The following is a 13,482-nucleotide window of genomic DNA, read 5'->3' as shown; positions in this document are numbered from 1 at the left end:
TTATCTCTCTTCTCTTCTCTTCTTTCAGTTTTGTATGTTTTGGCTTCACATCATCAATTGATATCATACCTAGGGTAGAGATAAAAAGATGGAAAGATTGTAAGGGATAGTTACATAGATCTATGGATATCTCAGATGGGTCTGGCTAACATTGAAGTACACACTAGGTATTTAATAACCTCAACTAAAGAGAAAGAATGGATGTAAGAATAGTTACATACATCAATTGATACTATATGTATACATTGAGTTTCAAAGTTAGAATAATCAACATTGAAGTCCGTAACTCCACTTATCGGTTGTTTCTTCTAAAGATAAGTATTTATAAGATACATGGACAAATATACCCTAGGTAGATGCATGGGAATATTAGGTTCATTAGGTTCGTTAGGTTCATTCAAGGTTTTTTCCTCTTTTCCACTTACGTACGCTTAGCTATGTAATATTAGGATGTAGGATGCAGTTAGCAGTTACATAGTTAAACGTTCCTGAATCCTTACGTGCTTATGTCAACATGAATTGATGATATCTCAACATCGAACGTTTCTATTCATAACCAGGCAATGTACCTATCTATGTACACACATACATACACCAAATGCTTCAATGTTCTCCCGTTAAATCTATTCCTAGTATGGATATACTTCGAGTTCTATTAATTCCGTGCAGATCCCCCCCGCTCAGTCCGCCCTACTCTCACCTTCTATCCACATCTAGGTTGTCTATCTGTTTTACTTAATACTTACTTAAGTAGGTAGGTAGGCATATTATCTACTATGTAGGTTAGCATCTACCTAGCAGTAGTACTATAGTCTATCATGCTACTATGTATGTAGTAAGTCTTGTGCATCTCGGCGAGTTCGGTATTATACCCATACATATATCTTGCTTCTATAGGACATATTCGGACTACACCAGCACTATAACGGTCTACACCAGTGCTGCTCGGTATTTACCTAGAACTTGACTAGAACGGTTAGGTAACTTAGGTTTACTACTAGGTAGTTAGGTTGGTTACTGAGTACCTGGGCACTATACCAAGGGACTATACCAAGGGACTATACCAAGGGAAAAAAAGAAGAAAAAAGAAAAAAGAGAGAAGATCATACTATACCGCGGCGAGCTAAATTAAAGTGACACGACACGACAGCAAAGGCCAAGACCCAAAGAAAAGGGGACTGGTTGCTGCACCCGTCAATTGCGAGGGTTGCGAGGGTTGCGAGGGTTGCGTGGGCTGCGTGGGCAGGTTAGCGAAAGGTCTAGGCCATAGTTAGCTCCTCCGAATAGATGAAAGATGCAGCTGCCAACCGAATCATCGTGACGATGCAAAAGCGATGCAACACCCCAATGTCGTCATTTGTCTTACATTGACCCCCCCTTGTTGCCCTTGTGGCTCCCCTGTGCCTTTCCCCTGTGGTCCCCTCTTGGGCCCTGTTTCTTGGGGGCGCCCCCCCCTTCCGAGGTTCCTTGTAGCTTTCCCTTTCCTTGGCTTGCATATCGGCTTCGCGGGTCTTACGATTTTCTAAATGATCCAACCTTTAAAATGTTAAAACCTTGACTGATTTTAAGGTATTTTCATAGTGCTATGATAGTAGTAATATATGGTATACGGAACATATGTACTTACTTACTCCAAAGTCCGGATCAATCAATGTCCAAGTTCCAGTGTTGTCCACTGCTACATACATATATATATGTATGTACATAACTCAGATGTTCCTTATTTGCCTACTGCTAGGTTACCCTGGGCATGCTTGGCTCGACATACCTACCACGTGCATATTAAGGTTTGTGTTGAAGTTAATCAAGGCAATATAGAATATACCTAGGTACATAGTTCAACTTGGTATGGAACATGGAACGTGGAGCACAATCTTGGAATAGTCTTTTCTTTTTTTTTTAAACTTCTCAACTTCAAGTTCTTCTAATGCTTCTGCTTCTACTCCTTCTACTCCTTCTTCTCCTTCTACACTACATACCCGCACTGCCTTAGTACCTATCTAGTTTAAATAGAGACTGGACTCACTGGAGGTCAACCCAGTACAGACATGGTACCAGATACACGACTACTTCTATCTTGGTCAGTCCAGCTCCCGTAAGATTAAAAACTCGAATGTTACAAGATTACAAGGTTACCCAGATATTTGTTCACTTGTTCACTTACAGTCAAGGTCTACCAGGTATAGATTCTATGTATATACCTATATGTAGATCCTCGGTAACTAGCTGGGCAAAAGCGGAACGATACGAGAGCTTTGGTCTAATTCCATAGATCGGGAAGATCGGGTGAATTAGTCTAATGTCGAACTACCTGCCTACCTACCAACCTACATAGTCCTTAGCACTATGTGCCCAGACTACTAATACAGGGTCCGTATCAAGGGACAAAGATGAGGCTATCACGGATTGACACAAACCCGCCTTGTCCTCTATATAACTAAGGTTAGCTTCTTCCAGTATTAGGATATGATCTACTATTAACCCTTAAACTTCGTCGTAACTCAGCCCAAAGTGAGGCTGTTGAAGCTCACGAGCCAATCATCTTCTTCCTTACCTGGATATACATAACCCTTAACTTGGAAATATCGACCAACTAATCATGGTTACCTCTATAGGTATACATACAGGAGCGACGTTAAACACCTGCTTACATAAATGTGGCCATGTAGTTACCTGATAAAATTGTGACTGGACTCGTCGCCAATCTACCCCACGCGTACCAATAAATGAGCACATACCTACAGAATATTCAAGTGAATAGATGATCCCCAGGTTTACCAAAAGTCCTATGATAAGGCACTACTACCTTGTCTTTGGATAAACAACCCTGACAATAAATTGAAGGGAGGATGGGTGGGAGAAATCATACCTTGGAAACCACAGGTCCGAGGAAGTTCGAGTGCGGGATTATTAAATCAGGGAACACATACATAACTGTACTAGGAAACATGGCACGCAATACCACTCTCGGTCTAGCTATATCCACGAGAGTTAACATTCAGAGACTCTCTGGTCTATGCGGTAATGAATAGGGGGAGAAGTACTCCTACTTCGAACTCACTACCAATACCAGTACCCTATTCGCCAAATTTGAACAACCTCAAGGCAACCCCCATATGCCGGTACTCCAAGGTGGACCAGCGTAACATTCCTCAGGTACAACAGATAGCCGTTGCTATCCTCATAGTCGATCTAGAAGTTATATGTTCTAATACAGATCGAAGATGTTAAGCGCGTCTAGACCAGCACCCTAGAACGCGGTACCGTTTACCAAGACGCCAAAAAATCCCTCTTACCATCCCGAACCTAGTCCCCTTTGGTTCTCCCCGAGGACTGTCTCCAGCCTCGATACAACTCTTTCATTAGGTTTTCGCAGATCTATCAAGGCCCATCATTACCGCCTCACTTGGCTGAGCGGCAGATAACGGCGATGTCCAGCGGTGTATTTTTGGTATGTAGTTGCCCAATGCTTCTTCATAGACATAGAGACGGTTTTATGGCATAAAACCTGCCGAGTCATCTCAAGAGTGACTATCAGCGATTATCATGAGTTTCGACAGGCTGCTAGCCTCTGGGCATCGTTGTTTGGAGGAGGGAGGAGGGAGGAGGGATCCGCTAAGCCCTAGATCTGGAAGTTTGAAGATCGATACCCGTTTTCTTGCTCTGTGTGTAGCAAATGCTACGCCCCGGGAACTAAGTAGATAATAGTTAGTGTCTCCATACGACCGAAACCCGCGCGCGGCGCGTAGTGTCGACGTTTCGATAGAAAAAACACACTAGCCTAGATTAGACGCTGTTTCTTTATTCAAATCTACCTACCAGATTATCCTCAAGGTCGCAGACGATCCCCCTAACTAGTCCAGAGATTAGCCTCCCCTCTCTTCCCTTCCTTCCCCCTCCTCTACCATAACTATCGTCTTCTTCTGTGGCGTAGCTAGCTAGTTAGCACGTACCCAGAACTAACTGACGCAATCGAGACCAATGTCGAAGAAGGACCCGGAATGCATAACCCACGGCAACACCGAACGAGGATCAAAAGCGCGCGGAATGGACTCCGGTATAGTACTCTCAACTCCGCAATCTAGTACCTAGTCAATCTCTCGAAAAGAGTTTAATTAAGCATCATGGTAATATATCGAACCAGAGCTTTTTTTGTGCCTACCTGCCTGCCTGCCTGCCTGCCTGCCTTCCACTGCCTGGAGTTGTCGGAAGCTGGCTCTGCCTAAGCCTATCTGGGCGTGCTTGCGGGGAGGAGCACCAGGAGAGAAGGAGGATGGAGGGAAAACGATAGCCTCGCCCAGTGAAATGAAATGGGCCGGTAAGTTGTAGAGATAGGTACAGTACATTACATTGTACATATGCCACTCACAATGAAAGATACATAGCTATGTAGATAGGAGACACACAAGGCAAAGGTCGGGACTTTTTTCTTATCAATTTCTAATCAAGGAATTAAAAAAAAAACACCCCCCAGTTTGAAGAAGTCTCGAAGGGAAGAACCAAGACTAACCTAACCGGATATATCCCTCATTACCTAGGGACCTACCTAGTACACCTTAGCCGTATCCAGCACACCTGGTAAGTAAAAGGGGCTGGACCGACCTGCAGTAATGCATCCAGAACTCCGACTGCGAGACACGTGCATGTGATGATAGGAATAGGGGTAGGTAGCTGATCAAGCGTGTTATCGTGGGTTTGTGTGTGTGTGTGTGTGTGTACATTGATTCTATGTAGCTTTTTCTGTGTGCGTGCGTGTTGTTCATGCGTACCTACCTAGGTAGACCTCCTCTTGTGGAGAATGGGTGTAATGAATATCTTGTGTCGTCCTTCACCACCCAAGCAAAGCCTCATAGTAAGGCGAACCTATTGTACAGCCACAACTTCATTAGTCCAGAGAACATGGAGGAGGAAAGTATCCATAAGTCTCACGGTAAGTTCCCCATCCCAAAAGAAAATCTGGTAGAGTAGGTAGGTACCTAGGTATGGAAAAATAATAGTACCTAGTAGTATTTCGGGATCAGATGTTGCCGTTCCTAATCCATCGTGAAGCAATGAATCAATGGTTCCAGGTTTATGATTAGGGTCAGAAGCAGTAATTTAGAATGAGTAGGTATAGAAATTCAGGGGAGAATGTCTATTATTGACACGATGAGCATACATAGGGCCAGTCATGTAGATCTACGAAGCTGTTACCGTAGGACCTATCGTCTCGTCTTCGACTGTCTGCCCGCCTCCTGCCTACTACTACTGTAAGTGAGTACCTATACAAGAGACAGGACAGCTCTCCCTCCTGCCTAAGTCCAACAACAGCTTTCAACAGCGACTGCAAAGGTGAGCCACGACCTGCGAGTTTCATCCGCGTCTTTCAGTGGCCTCGTCAATGAGCAGTTGCTTAGAAAGGTATGCCAATTACATAGGTATGCCAAAGGCATTCCCAGAAGTCTTATATGATATGGGGCTTTCCATAGGCAGGTGCCTACAGTGAAGAAGCACAGGGTAGCATTTTCAGTAAAAGGTTAAAGGTTTAAGCCACTACCTACCTAGACATATCACTCGGGCAATACCATCTTTATCTATCTATCTATCTATCTATCAACATGGCTGGCAGCCAACGTGCGTCCCCGAGGGAAGAAAAAAACATGTCCTCTCCTCCCTCGTAGGAATCAAACCGAGCTACCTATCCCTAATAAGTCCATAGAACCACCACACACGCAGTTTGTACCTACTACCTATGGGAATACCTCCAGCTCGAGGTACCTACGCGATGGTGGATTATTTATTAGGGGACCTGGGAGACTTCCATAGGTAGGTATGGTGATCATAGGTAGGTAGTCGGAAGGCCGCGAACTCATTTATGCTCTCTCTTAAGGACTGATAGGTAGGTATGCAGGATACGAATATATATATAGGTATACTTGGTAGCTTCTTCTACACGACGCTGAATATACCTCTCGGGAGGTTAGCAGCAGCATTAGATATACCTAACTATCAAACCAACCAACCACAAACACATTATAGCATCGTTGAAATATCATGTACCTAGGTATGCCATGAGGCGCAATCTTCAAGACGCAAAACCACACCGCTGTCTGTTACGCGAGGATCTCTACCTAACATCTATCTCCCACAGAGGTTACCTACGGAGGCTATACAGATAGGTGGATGCATGCAGTCGTCTTTATTCTACATATGTAGGTAGGTAGGCAGTCAGTCCTCAGGTAGAGGAGGAACCTTTGGCACTGCACGGGAGAGACAGCCAACTATCCATGCGGAGTTTAAGGTTGCTTGACACCTTACTATCTACCTAGGTAGTACCTAGGTTAGGTAGGTATCCATCACGACATGCCAAACGCCGAGAAAGAAAAGAGCACACCAGAACATTACCGCTAGGTACACCAAAAGGTGAATGATTGATCTCTCATTAACTGTCTCTGGTTTAATATCTGACCGAACCTAGAACATAACGCATAGTCACAACCACCGCTAATTAAATCCCCCTTAAGTGAAGATATCCCAACGCGCCCCTTTTCTCCAACTTGACTTAATACCCAAAGTCCTCAAAGGTAAGACGGTCTATCACGACCTTGGACCCGGGACATCGAATCTCGCCGATCATCAACTTGGAATGGGGACACGGCCCACCCACAACCCACAGCTTAAAGCCTAAAGCACCTACTAGGTATCAATAACGCCATCGCCGTATTAACTAGCCATCGTACTCTGACCACCACTCACCACCGCCCCCCGAGAAAGATCTCGCTGTGTCGCCTTCCAGCGGCTTACACGTCGACCTAGTATCCACCCAGGGGCAAGATCAGAAATCGCGATAGAAGCACAGTAGGGACAAAGCTTGCGAAGTAGGTACTTGGCTTAGATGTATGTATATTCGATCTGTCACGGTGAGCCTTAGGAGTTGCAAATAGCTAATCGGTCGTGTAACATCGGTTTTGACTGATCAATTATTCGGCAATGCTGTAACCCGTTCTTTTATTTTATATAACTGATATATCGACCTATGCTAATACTAAGCAGGACTTCATCGCGACTCTTATAACAGAAAACTACCCTGAAGACAGGAGTGGCGACTGGGGATAGGATCTTCCCCTCCCCTTTTTAAAGGGGGTGGTGGCAACGGCATAGGCTAGCGTTTGAGTATATGCGTTTAGGTTCGGGCCGCTGCGCTGCGCTGCGTTTGAATGTTATGACACGTCCCTATCTTCACGTCGGGAGATGGGCCGAACCTTGGAAGGAACATCGTTGTACGACCGCACTATCGGTGAACCCCGGACAATTAAAGCTATCGAATTCTTGATTCACAATGCTGTATTGAGTCTTCAATGTAGGTGCTCGGTGGCAAAGAAGGAAGAAGCAGATGACGCTGTTATGCTAAACGTTCGCTTTGAAACCTTCCAGACCTTCTCAATCGAGGCGACGTTCCGAATGCTGACATCACATGTAGGGCTGTGCCCGAGACAGATAATGGATCACTAGAAAACGAGACGAGCGCCCCAAGCTATCTCTGTCATGTGCCCCTATCCTGGGATACACATTCTGAGTTGATTATGAATCGCGGAGATATAGATGGGCCACATCGTTACTTGCGGGTGAGCGAATTCCAGCTCCAGGGCGTAGGCAAACGCCTATAACTTGATTCCAGATCTAGTGGTGGTCTGGACGGAATAGATCTACACGGTATCAGTTTGACTAGAAGGATTTGTGGCGGTCTCAGCAGGTAATCTAGAATTTGCCTCGCCTTAAACATGATTGGAAGAGATCAATAATTCTCTTAACGGCTTGATTCCGCCGGAGCTCAACATGCTAACCTAGAATCCTAGATACTAGGTACTATGTATTTAGCTCAGTGGAATCAACAGAGAATAAAGTATCTGGCAAAGTTTTCGTAGACTCTGAAAACGTAGATCCAGACTTTTAGACGATGTTTGCTGAATGGGACCAGTAGTCCTTGAAAAGCTTGAGCGCTCAGGGTCCAGGCTGGTTTATAATTTTCGGATATGGCTTTACAATGTTTACATACCTAGTCAAGTCGCCTGAATTTTGAAGACGAATTTCAGGGAGTTTGCTTGCATTTTCGCTAGCTGTAGGCGAGAATTCCTTGGTGACACAGGCCAACGAATCTTGCCGTGCTAAATCGTACTCGCCAAACTTGCATGAATACGAGTCTTAGGGCTGCGAGGGTTCGAGAATACCCCCATACCTTTAACCACGCCATTTGTGTTTTCGTTTGTCGCCTATAATAGTATCCTAGTTTCTTCGGTGAATATAATCAAGAGTAGTGTGAGCTGGAAGGGACACCGCACAAACTTTCCTGCACTAGATTGTTGGCTTCCGAGAACACAGAGTGTTGGCCCACTGTTGGGTAACAGCTGCATAAACGTCGTCTCCTTGGGAAATTCCCCGATGGTGATCCTAACAAAACCAAGATACCACAAAAATCCGGACAAACGATTTTCTGGCTTTTCCTAGTGGTGTCTGCCTTGAAAATAGCAAACTGACTATACATAGTATAGGTTAGAGCTAAAATATTAGATAGGTAACGAGTATTGTTGGTTTAGATTCAGACAATGGGATGTGCGCCAAGTGCATTATTTCATTTCCCCGATAATGGAAAAAATGATGAATGTCCAAGTATATAGCAGATCAGCTGACGACACCCTTGATAGGCTGCCGTCCTTCAATCTGAAACTAGAATAATCTGTAGATTGGGTCAGATTACAGTTAGTAATAGACTCTTCCAGCCAATCCAGAGGGATTTCCCGGCTGTTCAAGAACTTCAAGTATGTTAGGCATTGTCCTCTTCGTGGAGCCACCAATCAAACATGATAGCCTTGCGATACGCTTATTAGAGGTTATAAGATGGATCTCCGACTTTTGACCAGGATGGGGTAAATGATCGACCTCGCATGAGAGAGATGGCTACGTCTAGCCAATAAATGATTGCGACTGATGACAGGAGTTTGGAACTACGACGGTAAAGAACTAGACGGTCGTCCCTCGGGCGGCGGGCTTGTTAGGTTTGCGACGACGCCAACAGAAGCGCCCGCCCACATGGTTGTGATTGTTTACAGATCATACTGTACATTCAAGTGCCGTAGATGATGAGTGGACATTAGTCGATGATGAGCTGTGCTCAGCAATGCTAGAGCAATGCCAGAGCAATGTTTGACAGGCACATGGGTTCGGGGTAGCAGGGTGATAGGATGACAGGGCGGTTGAAGAATAGAAGAACAGGAGAAGCAATTCATCCCCACAAAGAAAAGATGTTCAACGACTCCAAACAATCTACAGAATTTGTATAGAATAAAATGATGAAATTCCGATTCGATCACGGGATACCGAGTTTGCGGGCGTTTATTCTATGGATTGTGTTTCCTGCCCCTGTGAAGATCCCCTTATTCTCCACCCAATCTTCATTAAGCATGATCAGTACGAATTAAATTCAAGTACTAGATACTTTGCAATGAAAATAAATTCTAGGGGCCATACCAAGAGAAAGGAGGCAAAAGAGGGGTCCAATAAGTATCAGGATACTTCAGTAACTTCACAATACCCCTGTCAACCATGACGACCGCATTGACGACATGGTCCGGGGTTTAGTCTCAACTTTAACGAGACCTGTAACAGTGACTTTCCCCTTTTGGTAGTTTAGTTGAAGCAGGTGCAAGAGGCCCAACTGACCTTCTTCTGTAGCAAGTCGAAACCCCTTCATATTGACTTGTGCAACTATTACCATGTATCTGTGTAACCGCCTTCATCCCAACTTGGCGTCTTTTCTTTTCCCTTTTCTCTTTTCCTGCTTATGTGAGTATCTTTAATAGTCGCATAACGAGCTTAATAAGAAGCAATCTACTATGTTATGAAGATCCCAAATGGCTTTGCATACCATTATAGAAAATTTGACAGGATCCGAGACTAAAGCAAGAATAGCCTAATATTACGGGAGAGCTATTATGCTTGTTGTAGGTAGTTATGAGAGTGTGTAAATAGATCAGAAGCAGTTGCATTATGGGTTCATCTGAATGATCTGATAAATATATACACGTAGATGCTGCTAGCGTAGATTAAATAATGCTGCACGTTTGACACTTAAGCCATCATATCATACATGAATTCGACCAATGATCGATGGGTCTTGTCTAAATAGGGTAGGTAGAGGGTATGTAACTAGCTCATCTACACTTACACAACATGCAAGATCATTGATGGATAAACCAGGACTCAAGTACACACATATTGCACGTGAGGTAGATAATCGAATCTAGCATTCAATCAGTGACATCTGGATGTTTAAAAGTCTTGTCCCATGAATAGGAACATTGAATTAATAAATAGTTACATGAGATTAGTAGTTCAATCCAATAGTAAAATCAAGTACCTCCAAGGACGTTGGTACATACGTATGCAGGCCCGTAGCTGTTTGAAGTTGAAGGCACAGCCCGACAACCCCTGCCCAGGTTGCAGGGAGGTTGCAAGGAGGTTACAAGGTGGTCGTCGTTGCTGGAATAAGGCATGGACCAACCACAAACCAGGAATTTCTGTGTGGGTAGCTTGAGCAGTTTGAACCTTCCTTTCATGTCGACTACTACCCTTCTTTTAGTTTATCATCTTCGTCTTCACTTACGTAGGTCTCTTCCTTCCTTTACCTATTATACCTACACACCACACACACCACTTTCGCTCTTCTCTGTTCTCCTCTTCGGTCGTGGGTCCGATGCCATTCCCTTTTTTTTATTTTACAATAACTAGTACATACAAACAATTAATCCATCCACTCATTGAATACTTCCCACCGGTTTAGGGAAAACTGATTGCGGTTGAGTTGTTCTGGTAACCTTACAAAAAAAAAACACTTTTCGACCGGCTGTGTGCTGCCTGAGCAATCTCAAACGAAGGAACTTCAACCCCTCTTCGCGATATCGAAATCAAGTCACCAACTCGACGCGGAGGAAATCTGGATTTTTTTTTCAACTTCCTCAGGTTCATGTATTCAAATCGCGAATTTCTCGTCAGGTTACCTCAACCCTGAGAAATCCCACACGGACTTCCGCGAATTTGAATCACCTTACACAACAAGCTGGTTGAGCTACCTGGTAGTGAACACCGACTTTGATATTCTCCTCTCAACGCACTTGCACCCTATCATTGTCTACTCACTGGCCGGTGCCAACTCTTTCCCGATATTAGAAAGGTTATGCACTACCTTGTGGGACTGTAGCCTCCTTCTTTCGTCTCCCATTAATTTTCACAACCCGGCCAGCTAGCTTGGCCACTTTCAACCTGAGATACCCTGACTTTCTACTTCTATCACTTTTACCTTCTCATACACCGTCGATTCGGTACTTTACCAATCCAATCCAAACACTCTCTTTTCGTTGAAAATCGATTATTCCTTCTGAGATTTAACCACAATCATGAAGGTGCTATTCACCACCATCGCGACACTCGTCGCCCTCTTTGTAGGCCAAACCGGTGCCCAGGATCCCGCCCTAAGTCCTTGTGCTGTAAGTTAAATCCATTCCAATTGTGTATAGTGCTTCATGAATAGCCCAACTGAATCTTTCATTGCTCATCATCTTCGCTCCCTTGCCTTGCTATTTCCGTATATCTGGTCCATATTTTACAGCTAACCTCGTATCTTATCATTAGTCTGGCTGTGTCAATGGCGTCTTCGTGAACGCCCCCGCTATGGGATGTGCATTGAATGATCGCCTCTGTGTCTGCGGAAAGACCACTGCGTTTACTGATGGCATCCGTGACTGCGTGAACCAGGTCTGCGGAGCCGAAGCCGCTGCCCAACTTCCCCTTGCCCAAACTTGGGGTACTACGGAGTGTCAAGGTAGGCAACCACGAACCCAGCTTGATGATTAGAGTAAGATATGGAATGAAATGGGCAAGTGTCACTAACTTGACATCATAGCTGCGTCTGCTGCTGCTGCCTCTCCTGCTGCGCCGACCACAGAGGTTGCTGCTCCTGCACCCACCACGGAGGCAGCGCCAGCGACGGCTCCGACCACTACTGCTACAGAGGCAGCCGCGACGTCAGCTACGACCAGTCTGCCATCCGAGTCAGCTTCTTCCAGCACTGCCACTCCTGCGACCGCAGCTGCAGGTATCGCTACTTCTGGTTCGACCCTGATTACTTCAGCTACTGCAAAGTCTACTCCAGCCACTTCGGTATGTTAATTCCACTGGCTTTGGTCGAAGCTAATGAAATTCTAACATTTTTCCCAGTCGTCTGCCACGTCCGTCAGCGGTGTTGGTAGCCAGACTACTGCTTCTTCGGCAGAGACTAGTGAAGAACCGACTGTCAATGGCTTGAGCGTTGCTGCTCGAGCGGGAATTGGTGCTGGTGCTGGTGTCGCAGTGGTCCTATTACTCCTCCTAGGATTATGCATGTTTATGCGCCGTGGAAAGAACAAGAAGGCGGCAACGGCAGCAGCGAATGGGCGTATGCCTACTATGCAAATTTCCCAGCCTATGCCAGGATCAGGACGACAATATGCAGATGACGTGCGCCAGACCGACCCGAAATTGTCCAAGATGTTCACGCCATCGCCACAGGGTTCTCAAGGAAACCGCTCGCCTACAACACGCCCGTATACGCCATCTGTTGCATCATACTCTTCCGAGCTTGACGCAAATGCACGACGATACGAGGACCTCCTACCACGAACCCAGCCTCGTAACATGATTTAGAGAAACCATTCCATGTCCCAAGACTTGCAGCCCTGACTCGCTTTTAACCTCGATACGTCCTGCTAGGGTTACTTTTATTATTCATATCTCCTGTTCTTTGTTCACGAAACATGTTAACCACCACGGCATTCCTAATTGGGATTTACTGTCGAAAACGAGGGCTCGTGTAGCCTATCTTATGTTTCCGATCTGATCTTGGGAGTCTGAATGAGAGAGGGGGGATTAATGAGTTCGTGCTACTTTGACCAATGTGTCCATTTACGCAAGGGGAGGCTGGGGTTTATTAGGTAATAAAGAAAAGGCAGATAATGCAAGTATAGGAACGAAGACTTACTTTGCTTTTTTACGTGGCATCCTATGGCAATACTATGTTTCCTGGTGATTATGTGGTTGCATGTAATGCTTTGCACTTCCTCACGGTTAGGCCTTCTTCAGATGTTGCGTCTCAGGTAGTTTATGGCCAATGGGCCCAAATAAGATTGTTCCTGTCAAGTGAAACATGAGTAGATCCAGTAGTATGTACTTAATATTGATTAGGGTACGGAATCGATCCCTTCTCTGCCGAGTGAGTATAATACACGTGCCGAACGGATACCTGGCATGATCAATGATGGTAGATTGTATGTACAGTGCATAGAGTCATAGACACCTAGGTTAGGTACAAGTACCTATTATCTATAGCCGCTCTCGAGTCTCGGCTGGCTAGAGAGTAGAGGTACATACAGTATGGATGCATCTCTTATACTACATAGTACATGTAGGTAGGTA

At 45.1% G+C, this 13,482-nt stretch overlaps 1 protein-coding gene across 1 annotated transcript; it reads left to right on the top strand.

Moving 5' to 3' along the window:
* The first annotated feature begins 11,097 nt into the window (after nucleotides 1-11,097).
* GGS25DRAFT_352655 (uncharacterized protein) lies at nucleotides 11,098-13,288 on the top strand. Its single transcript, XM_049258058.1, has 4 exons — nucleotides 11,098-11,519; nucleotides 11,665-11,854; nucleotides 11,936-12,192; nucleotides 12,250-13,288. The coding sequence occupies exons 1-4, from the start codon at nucleotides 11,430-11,432 to the stop codon at nucleotides 12,712-12,714; spliced, it is 1,002 nt and encodes a 333-aa protein (XP_049114365.1). The 5' UTR covers nucleotides 11,098-11,429; the 3' UTR covers nucleotides 12,715-13,288.
* The last annotated feature ends 194 nt before the right edge of the window (nucleotides 13,289-13,482 follow it).

This window comes from Hypoxylon fragiforme (genome assembly GCF_022984875.1).
Source record: "Hypoxylon fragiforme strain CBS 206.31 chromosome Unknown GGS25scaffold_7, whole genome shotgun sequence".
Taxonomy (NCBI): Eukaryota; Fungi; Ascomycota; class Sordariomycetes; order Xylariales; family Hypoxylaceae; genus Hypoxylon; species Hypoxylon fragiforme.
This window is presented reverse-complemented; position numbering and strand designations above follow the sequence as displayed.